This window comes from Cricetulus griseus, chromosome 7 (genome assembly GCF_003668045.3).
Source record: "Cricetulus griseus strain 17A/GY chromosome 7, alternate assembly CriGri-PICRH-1.0, whole genome shotgun sequence".
NCBI lineage: Eukaryota > Metazoa > Chordata > Mammalia > Rodentia > Cricetidae > Cricetulus > Cricetulus griseus.
Window position 1 is genome coordinate 5,608,656 of NC_048600.1, and position 14,333 is coordinate 5,622,988.

The 14,333-nt window shown below is 43.0% G+C and overlaps 1 protein-coding gene across 2 annotated transcripts in view; it reads left to right on the forward strand.

The window, feature by feature from the left end:
• The first annotated feature begins 611 nt into the window (after positions 1 to 611).
• Fez2 (fasciculation and elongation protein zeta 2) overlaps positions 612 to 14,333 on the forward strand; it is a 37,168-nt gene continuing 23,446 nt past the window's right edge. Inside the window, exons 1-3 of one of the 2 annotated variants that reach the window (XM_027426063.2) lie at positions 612 to 909; positions 5,764 to 5,872; positions 13,481 to 13,597. In XM_027426063.2, coding sequence (XP_027281864.1) covers positions 659 to 909; positions 5,764 to 5,872; positions 13,481 to 13,597 — 477 coding nt within the window. In that variant the 5' untranslated portion in view covers positions 612 to 658. The remainder of the gene's footprint in view (positions 910 to 5,763; positions 5,873 to 13,480; positions 13,598 to 14,333) is intronic. The other variant, XM_027426064.2, reaches the window with a different exon arrangement.

Below are 14,333 nucleotides of genomic sequence, written 5' to 3' on the forward strand. Positions count from 1 at the left end.
CTCTATGTCCATAAATCTTTTCAACTTGCAAAACAGAGATGCTATATCCATGAAACAAAAACTTCCCATACCTCAGTCACACTTTTACAAGATTTAAAATTCACTTAGCCTTAACACTCCAGCTACAGTAATAAGGGAATGCCCTTGGAGAGCAAGCAGATGGGTATTTACTCTTCAGGCATTTTCCAAATTCTTCGAGAATACTACTCACTTACACAATCATGAATTACACAATCATATACTAGCTGAAGCTAGTATATGCTTTGCACGTGGGTGAGATATATTTGTGGAATGAATTTCGGTTACCACTTAAATATTTGCCAGTACCTCTTGTCATTCTGGATGGAATGTTATGAGAGTTCCCTTGGAGCAAAAAAAAATCTGACACTAGGTTTAAAACAATCTTCCTTTTAGCCACTTTTAGCCAGGGACGCTGAGGGACGTTATTTCTAAATGATCAAGAACATAGGAAGTGACTCAACTCAGTTAAGCTCTTCCTTCCCCTGGGAACTGGTGCTCAGCTCCAAAAGACTCAGGAAATGAAGATTCTGGACTCACTCACCCCAGAACAGGCGGGTAAGGGGCGTGGCCTCGAGTGGGCGGCGCCAGAGGGCGTGGCCGTCCGGCCGGGGCGGGGTGCGGGCCGGTAGCGGGCGCGATGGCGGCGGATGGGGACTGGCAGGATTTCTATGAGTTCCAGGAGCCGGCCCGGAGCGTCCAGGACCAGGAGAACTGTAACGCGAGCCCCGAGGCCGGAGCTGGGGCACCCGCGGGCGGCGACAGCTTCCCGGCCTTGGCCTGCAGCCTGGAGGAGAAGCTGAGCCTGTGCTTCCGCCCCTCGAAGGACGCCGAGTCCCCGCGGGCGACCGTGCGGCCCATCACGGAGCACAGCCTCCTGCAAGGGGACGAGTGAGTGCGGGCCCCGGAGCGGGCGGGAGCCGTCCCTACCTCGCCCTGTCCCCGTGGCCCCGGGAGTCCGAGCAGGCCCCGCCCCCCGCCCTCCTTCCTCCGGGGACTCTCCCAGCCCCGCCCCCCGCCCGCCCCGTCCCGTCCCGCCCCGCTCCGAGCTGCCGGCCTGGTCAGCTGGAGTTTAAAAGCCCGCTGCCCCTGCCTTCCCTGGATCACCCCCTGCAGCTCCCTGTGTGTTTACTTGTGGGAGATCCTGCCTCCTGGGGCATGTGTGGGTCATTCATTCATTCATTCATTCATTCATTCATTCAACTCACTTCTGTTAAAACCCCTGCCAAGGGCTTGGCACTGCCATTGCCAAAGTGTGCATTGCTCCTTTCAAAGAGGACACCGAGTGGGATGGGACATGGATTTGTTAAACACATGTTTTATGAGTGTGATGAGTGCTTTGATGGATGTTTGTACCGGATATGGATGATTTATTTCAAAGGGGATGTCCGAATGAAGACTTTATAGAGAACCCGCAAATTGAATTCTGGTGGAGTTAGGTGCCAAGGTGCAGGGGAGTGAGGTACCATTGAAGTCACACAAGTCTGTTGGGACCATAAGAGCAAACTGCCACAGAGGCAAAAAGTGAAGGGCGGCAGTTACTAATGACAAGGACCCGATAGTGTAATCGAGAAGACTAGTGCACGGCCTGCAATGGCTACAGAATCTTGTATATGATTAGTTTCAGTGAGGACATTCACAGGGGTTGATGAGAGCACTTTATTTAAACACCTTGAACCCCAATTATCGTTTGGTTAAGTGAGAGTTGCAATTATGTACCGTAGTTTTTCCCCTGTCAGATAGCTGAAAGAAAGAGTGGTGAGAGCCAGCAAGCTGGAGTGTTTTGTTTGTAGAGAGACGAGGCCCTTTAGAAGCCATATGGACACTAAGGACTCTGAGAAGGTGATGGCTGGGACCGTTTCCAGGCATTGAAGATGTGGAGGGACTAGAGATTAGTGGGAGGAAAATTAAATACAAACACTTTTATTACATTTTATTAATTTTGTGAGTCCTTGTGTGAGTGAGGGTGGGTGTAGCAAGCCTGTCAACTGCTGTGGCACATACTTGGAAGTCAAACGGCCACTTGTGGATGGTCTCCCCCCCCACCCCCTTGTTTTTCTCGGTGGCAGCCACCTTTAGGGACCAAGCCATGTGAGGAATTCTTGAATGATGATAGGATTCATGAAAAAAAGTTTTAATTCCTCAAAAATTAGGATATTTGTCAAGAAAGAGCAAACATACACACAGAGAGGGCATATGTAAACATGGTTGAAGAGCTTCATTCCAACACCGTTCCTTTTTATCATTCTTGTTGCCCAAGGGCAGAGGAGGGCTAAGTTTATGATGGGTTTAAAACAAAGAGATGAGCATGCAGTTCGTAACTAAAGGTGAGTTGTGTGGAATTTCCCAGAGAAGATAATAGCTTCATCTATTTGTGGATTTATACACTTTAATTATTGAGACTTACTGAATATTCTGGGTTTTAAGGTTATATTCATGAGTAACTTTTTTTTTTTTTTTTTTTTTTTTTTTGGTTTTTCAAGACAGCGTTTCTCTGTGTAGCTTTGGAGCCTATCTTGGCACTGGCTCTGGAGACCAGGCCGGCCTTGAACTCACAGAGATCCGCCTGCCTCTACCTCCCGAGGGCTGGGATTAAAGGCATGAGCCACCAACGCCCAGCCTCATGAGTAACTTAAAGCAGATGAGTGTGGCTTGGTACTGAGATTCTTAGAGTACCTATTTTTGCTTCAGCTGGACATTCTGCAAAGTTTATTTTAGCCTGTCCTTCAAACTTAGGTGGCTGTAAAATCTAAACTATTTTGTTGCTTTTCCTGTTTTGCTTCTTGTAGTCCAGGCTGGCCTTGAACTTGCTATGAAGCTAGGGCTGACCTTGGCCTCCTGACCTTCCTGCTGCCCTCCAAATGCTGGAATTCCTGGAATAAACCAGTAAACTAAGCCTTTTGTTACCCATTTCCCTCAATTTGGAGATAGAGTCTCATGTAGCTCAGGCTAGCTTCAAACTCATTTTGGAGATGAGGTTGACCTTGAACTCCTGATCTTTCTGCCTCCACCTCTTGAGTGCAGAGATTACAGGTATGCACCAACACACCCAGTTTTCTGTGTTGCTGGGGTTGGATTCCAGGGCTCATACATGCCGGGCAAGCATTTAGCATTTGTGCTATAAATTTAGCCTGGTTGCTCCTGATAGGAGCTGTGTTGGTGAGAGTGCATGTCTCCTGATTGGGGATGCATAGCAAACCTTTTAAGAGCCAGGGCTCACTCCTTTTTGTCTCCTTTCTCTGGTATACTTTTGCTTTATAGGGTCCATTCCAGCTTCCTTCAACAGTCAGAAAATCCCTTTGTCCGCTTCCCACCATGACTGGATTTTTACTTAACTTCCTTGAGCTTTGCTTTCAGTTTCTGTCATTATGGATTTACTCATCTGCTGAGAGCTTCAGGACATTGTCCCTTGGAGCCACTGTACACAGGACTTTGGCTGGGAGGGAGCGCTTCCACCAGCTATTTATGACAGGTCACAGTGTTTATGATAAAGACAAGGCAGCTCAGATGTCTTGACTGGCGAGTTCGGGAAACCTTAGGGGAAGTTGGCCTTATATCCTTCTAGCTGCAATTGTTCTGACCTTGGGAGAGAGAATGCCTTGTTTATTGTGCTGTTTTCTTGGAAGCTGGAACCCACAGCTGCTCCTAGTAGGAGAGGTACTCCACTATCTTTGTCTTACAGCTTTTTGTAAGAAGGGTGTGACCAACAGACAAAACAACTCTTCCAAACCCGGGACTCCTCACCTTTTAGAATAGTCTGTGTCCTTGGCCAGGGTTAGGGATATAATCAGCTGTTAGGGTTTGAAAGTTGTGACCCAGGATAGTAAGTAACTCCCATTACCATCAGCCAGTAGCTGCCCTTGTTCCCAGTTCTGGTTCATTGACACTAGAGAACATCAGGTTCCAGCTATGATGCAGTCTGAGGGAGCCTTACATAGGGGATATTTGTAGGGTGATAGACCCCACTTTGTAGAGCTTTTTGGGTTCATGTTTTTCTTGTGGTTTGGAAGCCACACACCCCTTGGGATGTTATACGTCTGGAAACTTCTATTCTTAAGCATAGAATCCTTGTTTATTAAATCAAGTTTTTTTTTTTTTTTTTTTTTCTACTTTCTTTCTTTCTGAGACAGGATTTTTCTGTGTAACAACTCTAGCTGTCCTGGAACTCACTCTGTAGACCAGCCTGGCCTTGAACTCACAGAGAGCACCACCACCTGGCTAAAAGAAGTGTTATTTCTTTGCTGCAGTTGTGTTTTATTTTTATTTTATTTAAATTAATTTTTTTTTTTTTTTTGCATATGGTGCCCTATCTGCATTTTCACCTGCAGGCCAGAAGAGGCATCAGATTCCATTATAGATGGTTGTGAGCCACCATGTGGTTGCTGGGGATTGAACTCAGAACCTCTGGAAGAGCAGTCAGTGCTCTTAACCGATGAGCTATCTCTCCAGCTCACTTTGGCAATTTTAAACTTACCTTGTTATGTTTTTGCCCTTGCTAGGATTTTATCCTGATTGCTGACCAACTTGAAAAAAAAGGCTTATCTAACTATTTCATGATTTATTATTATTTACAATTAGATACCTTTTACAAATTTTAACATAACAAAGGTGACATGTTAGTGTAGTCTCCTAGGAAGTAGCTCAGATGTGTAGTGTTTAACCTCACTTACCCTACTTAAATTTCATCTTATTGATGCTTATGAATTTAGGCTCCTTCCCCCCAATAAAGCATCATGTTTTACTATGGTGATTATTATTTTTGTACCAAACCCTGGCTTTTGATCCTGAAGTCTACCCTCTTTGTTCATTGGAACTAGAAAAGGTGCCTACTTCATGTCCAAGCTTCTTTTTGTGGCTGGGCAGCTGATACCCAGGCAGTTTAAGGAACTTGGCCAAAGATTGGCCAAGGGAAAATGAATATATGAATCTGTTTCCTGAGTCTGAGTTCAGTGCCTCTTTGTTTTACCCCATCTCCCTACCTCAGATGCTGTTTGATAAGAAAGTGGTAATTGCATTGACTGTATAACTTGCCTGAATTTATGTGACCTCTCACTCTTTCAACTTTCATCAGCCCCAGTCCTTATCCTGTTACGTTACAAATAGATATGAATCCCTGCTCTCACACTGAGACTGAATCCTTGTTCTAGAAAATACAGCATGTCTTTGGAAAGCACAGCATGTTTACTTTGTGTTTCTGAAGATAATACTGCAGTTTTCTGTGTTTCCTGGCTCTTCACTTGGAAAATGAAGATAATAAAGGTTTCTGCTTCTAATGTTTTTGAGGATGAAATGAATTCGTATACTTTCGTGTGTATGTGTTGAGTCTATATCTCGTTTATCTACACTTTTTTTTTTACATTTAATCGCTCGTTGTGTGTGTGTGTTTATGTGCTGTCATCCTTCTGTGTATGTGTCCTATAAACTGAACAGTATCCTGTGCGTAGTCCATCTGATTATGTGATTTTTCATGACTCTAGCTTTGTCGATGTTTTTCTAAGAAACAATGCACCTTTTATTTTTTTAAATTTTTTCAAAGTTTCCCTTCTACCATCTGCACATGTTTTTTTATTATTTAAATTAGAAACAAGATTGTTTTACATGTCAGTCCCAGTTCCCTCTCCCTTCCATCCTCCCTCGCCCCCTACCGACTCTTATTCTGGGTCCCTTAACAGTAGTACTGGATTTTAAAAAAAAAAGCCATGAGGAGTGTTCCATTTCACTGATTGCTGTTTTCTTCTGTTTAAGGATTTGGAATGCCCTGACAGATAATTATGGGAATGTCATGCCTGTAGACTGGAAGTCGTCCCATACGAGGGCTTTGCATTTGCTCACTCTGAACCTCTCAGAGAAAGGGGTAAGTGAGGAGCTGGACCAGAGCGGCTGCAGAGCCAGTGCTGATAGTGGGACAAGTTTGTGGAACGGACGGACAGCGTCTTATTTTCAAGCTACTGGCTGGCCGGCCCATTCTTGCTATCTTGTTTTCACTGCTGTCTCTTTGCTGGTGCAGTCCTGCTGTTCCTCATGTGTTTATTTTTGCATGGCCGTTAAATTCTCTCACCAACGATCTCCATCTCCTTCTGTTTATACAACCAAACTGTGATATGGCGAGATCAGTCAGATTCCTACCCTTTTATTTATTTAATATATTTGGGGTACTGGAATATCAGCAGTTATGTAATTTAGTGATGCTAGGCATGACACACATTCCTGTGAGTACTGGGGAACCATTAAAAGCCATTTCTGTTCTTGAGTTTTTGTGTGCATATATGTATCCATACACTCAGGTGTGTTGGAGCGTGTGCACATGCATGCATATGTACATTTTGTACCTTTATCTGGTGGCATCGGGTATTCATTTCAGTTATTTTCTGCCTTATTTTTTGAAATAAGGTCTCTTATTGAATCTGGAGCTCACTAATTCAGATTCAACCATCGAGCCCCAGGTATCCTCCCATCTCTCTTCCTGGCTCTAGGATGACAGGTTACACACCACCGTGCCTGGCTTTCATGTGGGGGTTGTGGATCTGAATTTAGGTCCTCATGCTTGTGTCTCCCCACTTTAGCACCCAGATGCCTTCCCATTGTTGATTTTTGACTGCCACATGAAGATATCTTATGTAACAATGTGAGCACAGTGATGCCATGGCTAGGGGCCAGAAAAGGGAATGGTTTGAAGTAGACACTCACAGAGTTACATTTGTTTAAAGATGATGAGCCCCATAGCCAAATTATTTAAATCTCACATTCACCCTGTTTTCAGTTCTTCAGCAGAGAACAATGTAAGCTTATGTCAGATCCCCTGGCACACTCTATTTCATTAAGTGTGATTGTGCTGTGGGGCTGTCAGTATGTTAAATAGCATTGTTAATGTTTCATGAAATGATTTTTCTTAAATATTTGACGTGGAAAAGCCTGTTGCTTTCAATTTCTAGTGGAATATGGAATTCTGGCTCTGTCTGCCAGAGTTCTCGTAGCCTCACTGCTTCTCCCTGTCATTAACCTCTTTAAGCTTTGCAGGCTGACCTGACATACATGTACTAAACAGGACAGTAGCTAGATAGCTTTCATTCTATCTTTTGTTTATTTAGGGCCTAGCTGTCATTTGGGGCTTTGTCCAAGTCCCCCCTCCCCCAACCTCACCCCCTAAACGTCCTATTACTGTTTTAGCCTTTGCTGAGCTCATGGAATTATACAATTTTAGAGTTGGAAGGATCTTTAAAGGACACTTAATCCAGTGTCTCAGATGGGGAGAAACCCCACCTACAGCATCACTGACAGATGGTTACTTTGCCATGGCCTAAATCCTTGCACGGAAGAAAACACACTCCTGTGTGGAATCTGGAGAGCCCTGTGGAGACATGCACATGTTTATAGGGTTTGTTTCCTGTCCCATGGAGTTTAGCGCTATTATCTCATGGGCGCTAGTCCCCACAGCGCAGCGTCCATGTGTCTTTCAAATCATCACTGTGCTGTTTTACTAAGCATGTTTCTGAGCCTGTCATTAGATGGTGACTTTCTAGTAACTGTCTCTATGCCTGACACTTAGTGAGGGCTGTGTAGCCTGTTTGTGGAGTAAGTAAACGAGCAAATAACCTTATCACTGAGACTGTGAAGTCAGAAACCACGATGGAAATTTTGCCTTGTTTTAATTCCTTTTCTCTTTTTGTGTGGATTGAAGGGACCCATGGGTATATTTTCTTATTGACATGCTAAAAGAGTCGCATAAAACAGTTCATTTCATAGTTTGGAAAAGAAGCACATTAGCACCATGAATCAAGCACTCTGATCCAGCTTCATTGAATAAAATATAAATCTTCGGTTGTTTTTACTCTGTAACTCCACTCCTTTTGTTGTCCTTCGGATGCTGTTTTCAATGCCAGAGTAATGCTGTGGCCATGCTCGTGTCTAGTAAAGACTTGCCGTTTAATACTAGGACTGAATGTAAAAGGCTTTACCTGGAAAGACTCAGTATATTAAAATAGACAAGTGGTAATCAATCAGTCAATCATGTATCATGCTATGGCTATTCTTTTGTTGAATAGAATTGAATTAGAACTCCACTCCACAGAAAGATTATAGTATGCCTGGTGTCCCTGAAAAACAAATGTGCAAGAATTATATCAAAGCAATCATGTTACTCTTTTAGGTGGTATATAATTAAGAAAAATTTTAACCTGGGAAACTAGTATTATTTATCTTTGCCATTTTGGTGCTGTATTCTTTCCGTGACTGAGTAAAATTTAGCTTTTAGAAGTACTCTTTAGATTATCCTTATTATAAAATGGGATCTATATGGGCAATTTTTTATTCTCAATAATAAGAAAATAATTTGCTTTTTTGTGTTAGCAGTATTCAGGAAAACAACAGTTAGATTTTGCTTTCTTTCATTGACAGTCATGGCCACATTTTTTGCATTTGTTGGGCCCTTTCTCGAAGCTTGGCATATTCCACATTCTTACATGGGCATATTTTTTCCATCTGCTGTGTGTGCAGTTTAACGTAGGGAAACAGTAGGATCAGTTCTGTGTCTAAGCCGGGCATGGGAGGAGTGAGGGGAATGCTTGCTTGGTGGGAGGGTAACTAAGGAGTCCCTTGTCAGTCATGGGTAGCTTTCAAAGGCCTAAGCACTTTTAGTACCTCATCTCTGTGGGGGTTGGCCCGGTTCCCTCTCTAGAAAGATGATCTGGGATTATTATTTCTGTTGTCATGGAAATTTAGTAGTGAGGTTTGATGGCATTCCTGGTGTGTTTGGAACCTGGTCTGAATGGGTGCACTTTCTTAGTGTATTTGGGTGATGGAATGCTTCTCTGTCATTTTGGCGTGGAGTGTGTCATGAATCTTCCCATTTCTTCTGTGCAGAATCAGATGTTCTCTTCCTCCTCCTCTTCTCCATTCTCACCTCTCAACTGGGTTTGAGTAGCCCAGATTGGCCCTGAACTTGCTACCTAGCTGAGGATGAACTTGACCTGCTGGTCCTTCTGTCTCTATTTCCCCAGGCCTGGATCAGTGTGCACCGCCAAGCCTGGTACAAGAGGTACTATCTGCTAGTGTATCATGATATCTTTCACAGTAGAACGAGGACAAATATGATAATGTATTCCTTAACAGTGATTTTAAAATTAAAACTTTATTTATAAGCCAGGAAAGAAAAGCACAACAAAATTCTGATGTTCAAGCTATAAGGAAGGATGATAGGGCAGGTGGGTTTGCAGTGTGAGAGTCCTGTTGACATTCTAGGCCATGGGTGTCATCTGCTCTAGTGATCACATTTTGACCATACCAGCCTCCCCAACCTTGTTTCTGTCAAGCATCCTCTCACGAAGAGCCTAGGCTCTTTACCTTTCTTACCTCAGTTAGTTCTTAAAGAAGTAACTGTCATTGTTTAGTAGTGAACACTGTGGGGCTGAGACCTGAAGGCCGCTCTTGCCCCATATCCTCGCTGTCTAGTGCCACCTCTACAGCCTTCAGCTGCTGCTTCTAGCAGATAACCTTTTGGGCCAATTTCATTTCTTGTGGTTGGACTTTGCGAATTGACCTTGCCAGAGGATGAAGTTGCGCCCTTGCTGTCCTCCATTCTCCAACTCTAACCCCCACACAGACTTTCTGTCCTCCTGCTCTCCCAGTGTAACCCTGTCAGAATCCTCTGTAAAGTTCATCTTGGCGTTGCGTGTGGCATAATTACTTACAGTCACACGTCAGTCGCCCACACAAGGCCATAAACCTCATTTCAATAGTGTGTTAGCAGGTCCGAAGCTTCTTAAGCTGTGAATCTGACCCCAAAAGGAGCTGTGTAAGGGAATGTGGGAATTGGAAGAAATCTGGCTACAGTAAACAGTTTCTGAACACATCCCAAAACAATCCAGGATCAAATGTGGAATGAATCCAAAGTCTTTCTGGCATTGTTCACTCATTGCATTGTGTGACTTTACTGTAGCCTTGGTTCTGAACACATAGCATGTGCACTTTGCCCCGCACATGCCACCAAGCACTTACTAATGCCACCTGTAACATCTTGGCTCAGATTTGAGACTATTCTAGTAAAACATGCACTGCAGTTTCTTTGGATGCACAGAAATGTAATTGTTTGATTACAGAAACCAAGGACGTGACATTTTCCTGTTCTCCCTCGGCACCATGCAGGTATCACAGCAGTGTATCTTCAGATTAATGCATTAAGTGTGGGACTTTAGTAGCTATTGTTTGAGTTGCTGACATGAGTTCCATCAGAACTTGTTCAGTGAATTTGGCTTAGGACTGGGACAGGTTTCCAGTAGTCTCTGAAACGGCCCTTAACATGCTCCTGGCCTTTTGTATTTTATGTTTGGCATTCTTAGCAGTGAGGATTGTAAATCAAAAGCTTGATTGAGTCTGAAAAGCATTGAAGATATTGTGTGTCTTGGGCTATCAAATTTTCGGCTAAGATTTAGTTCATTATATAAAAATAAACATGATTATGTACCATGCTACCATGCAGGTTTACTTTAATTATAAATACAGGGAAATATATGTTTACTAAAAGAAGTGTTGTAAAATACATTTCTAAATTTCCTTATGTCCTATTATCAGTAGACCCTGGGTTTGTAGACTTATTTTATATAGACCCACAGCCATGTGAAAATTTCTTGGGTGAAAAGGTGGTGGCTCGTTAGACAGTTTGAAAGACCCTGAGTTTATCAGTGTCTTCTACTCATTCCTCCATGCCTGTGCAGTGGCAGTTCTAGTGTGAATCGCTTGCTTTCTATTACCTTCAGTGATTTTGACTTCCTCTGTCATTGCAAGAATGACCTTTACTTCTGCGTTGTTCTGTCCTTGTGTTTGTCTCCTAGTTTCCTCACTAATCTCCTGTGGGTGTCTTTCTGAGAATGGGTGCAGGAAAGGTAGATTCTTTGAGTCCTGCACATCTAAAAATGTCTTTATTTTTAGCTTCCTCCCAGTTGTTAAATTGGCTGGACATTAGATTCCAGGTTCCAGGATGGAATTTTTTTTTTTAACAGGAAAATTGCATTGATTGTTTTCTGGCATCTGTTGTTGCTGTTGCAAATTCAAGTGATATATTAATTCCTGATTCTTCTGTCTGCTTTCCTTTTGTCTTTTACACATGGTGTTCTGAAATTTCACAGGTGTGTGTGTGTGTGTGTGTGTGTGTGTGTGTGAGAGAGAGAGAGAGAGAGAGAGAGAGAGAGAGAGAGAGAGAGAGAGAGAGAGAGAGAGATTCTGCACTGCCAGACCTTTCCTGGCCCAAGATACTGTGAGAAACAGAAAGAGGAGGTGCATTGTCCCTGAGGAGCCTCAGGGAATTGCAGTCAGTGCTGACAGTGGACCTGGTAAACAGCAGGCCTTCCCCATCCTCCCATGGGAAGCCAGCGTGCCAGTGGCTCCTTCCTATGGCTTTCTCATTCATCAGCTTTATTCTGGCTGACATTAATCTGAAAGCTCCTGTGTAAGGAACCTGGGAGCTCTGGGACCTGCATCCGCTCCATTGTGTCCTGAAGTTTAAATATATCCTATGTACTAGTAGATAAAATCGTTTTTCCAGATAAACCTCCCTTCCCCCAAGTCCTGGGCTTTGAACCCAGGGCTTTAAGCAGCCTGTGTCAGCACTCTACGTTTGAGCTAGATCCCTAACCATTCTTGTACTTTTCACCTTGAGACAGGATATTACTAAGTTGCCTAGACTGGCTCTGAACTGACTCAAAAGATTGTCCTGCCTCATCAGCCTCTTGCTGGCATTACAGGCCTGTGTTACCACGTCTGCCTAAAACATGTTCATTTAGTTACACTAAATATATGACATTTATAATGGTTGAATGTTCCATATCCAAAATGCCTGGGACTTAAAGTATTTCCGATTTTGGATTTTTAAAAACTTAGAATATTTGTAGGTACAGACTGGGATATGGAGTTGGGAATCCAGATAGAAGCATGAGTATATTTTTTGTTTCATATATACCTTATGTATATAGTTTGATGGCAATTTTATGTAATACTTTTGGTGTACCTATGTTTTGAAATAGCATTCATATGAGGAATTTTCCCTTGGTGACATCATGTTGCTTCTCAAAAGCTTCTGATTTGGGACATTTGAATTTTATAGGTTTTTATTTATTTACTTAATAATTTCAGTTTACAGTTTCTTGGTGTTATATATATATATGTGTGTGTATATATATATATTATATAAAACAATTGACTAATCTACCATCTTGATATACTATTTAATGTGGCATTTTCTTTTTTCTTCAGTAGTCCTTGTTGTCCTGTTGTTGTTACTGTGTGTTAATTCTTGGAGAATAGCGTTCCAATTTTACTTCTGTTCACCAGCAGGATAGTCATGTGACAAGAAGTTAGTGATTCATAGCCAGCTATCTATTTAGTCATCCCTTGACTCTGTTGAGTTTCCTCAGGTAGCTTTACAGCTGCTATTGATACAGAACTCTCAGTATTGCTATAGGGGCTGTTTGTATTGGGTTGGGTAGGCATGGTAACAGCTACTGGATGATACAGTGCCCCAGATGTGGCTACAGCTACTGGACGATGCAGTACTCCAGGCATGGCAACAGCTACTGGTACTTTAGCAGCCCCAAGACAAAAAGGAAACGAGAGAGAGCGAAGTTTCTAGAATCTGAGAAGAACTCTGCTTGACAAGAGCCCTGTTCTTTGGTACAGAGCCAGAGCTGACAAATGGCATTCTGGCAAAGAGGAAGACAACAGGATGAGTGCTCAGCTCTCTCCTTCTCACCTTGCAGTCTCCTGGTGTCCCCCAGTGATGTGTAACCCAAGTGGAAGCCAGAAATCAAGGGCATCATATCCTTAGATCTGGTCCATACGGCCAGCCTCCTGGGTACAGAGCACAGTATAACAGCGAGCTGAGGTGATTGGAGACTCCAGCATAGTTAGGCTTAAAGGTGTTTTAGGAATGCACAAGTATTCTTTCTTCTTTTGGAAGGAGGGATGTTCATTTGGAAGGACTGATGTCTCATGGACAGGTCCTGTCTCCAAGGATGTTGATTACTTTTGTTCTAAGTATTTAAATATTAGAAAGTACTTTGTAGATAGCTTTGTAGAACTGAAACACTTTCTAGTTCATTAACTATGCACTTGTTGCTACTTTCTATTCATTCTAATGCCTTACAATTTTCTAATAAATACTTTTTTCTGGTCTTTTATTCAAATATCAGTTTTTAGTACTGCTCTTGTTGCTGTTGCCTCTGGAAAAATGCCTCCATGTGTCAGACCATAGGGGTGCATGCCATACCTTGTTGTTTGAAAGTTTGTCCTGTACTGTATTTACTGCTGCTGGCAGAGTGTGTAACACGCTGTGTGGCCTGGTCTAGGGTGACTAAGGATTCCTTTCCAAGGAATAGCTCCCCTGCATGCTGTTTCCTGTTGTTTCTTTGACCCAGAAATGTTGACATTTGCATCAGAAGGACTTGCTTTTAAATGGGAGTACTTTTGTTTTTAGATGAGTGATAGCTTGCTCTTTGACACCTCAGATGAGGAGGAGCTGAGGGAGCAGTTGGATATGCATTCCATCATCGTCTCCTGTGTCAACGAGGAGCCCCTCTTCACCGCAGACCAGGTATGGAGGGGAAGCAGAGCCTGGAGCTGATAGATAGCCATTTCTTACTATGCAGATGATGCTTGGCAGAACGTCCACATATGTCCTAGATTGTGTGACTAATGCAGTCTTGACACTCAGTCTTCAATGAAGAGGGTAAAATAAGGTATATGCTGTCCAAGGAATTGGGGAGCTTTCCATGCTAGGCATTGTCTGTGATTGATTACAAGTTACTAATGGAGGGTTATTAGTGAACCCCACCCCCCTAAATCAGGAAGTTCCTGTTTTTTTACAAGGTCACCCTAACATGAGTGAACTGGACTATATTTGAGCTGGTGTTTTTGTTTATTTTGAGACAAGGTCTTACCATATAGCACTGACTGACCTGAAACTATTATGACCAAGGTGGCCACAAACTACTTACCTTAGCCTCCTGCGTGCTAGAATCAAAGGCTTGAGTTGCCATGCCTGGCCCTGCCAAGGCATAGTTTTGTAGAACCCCGGGGAAGCATCTTTAACAAATAATAGAAGTATCTGTTATACACCGTAGAAAGAAGCAAACATTTTACCTGTGTAGTGCTGTGTTATGTCAACCCTGTACTCGTTTGAAACTGGTCAAGTCAGCCTTGTCATTTTCTGAATATTCCTCCCACCTCTACGGTGTTGTTAGAGTGTGACAGCAGAACTTCCTGAAATAAAATGTTCCGTGGCTCTGTGGGCTGTGAATTCTGTCATGTTTTATTTTTAGGCAGGGATG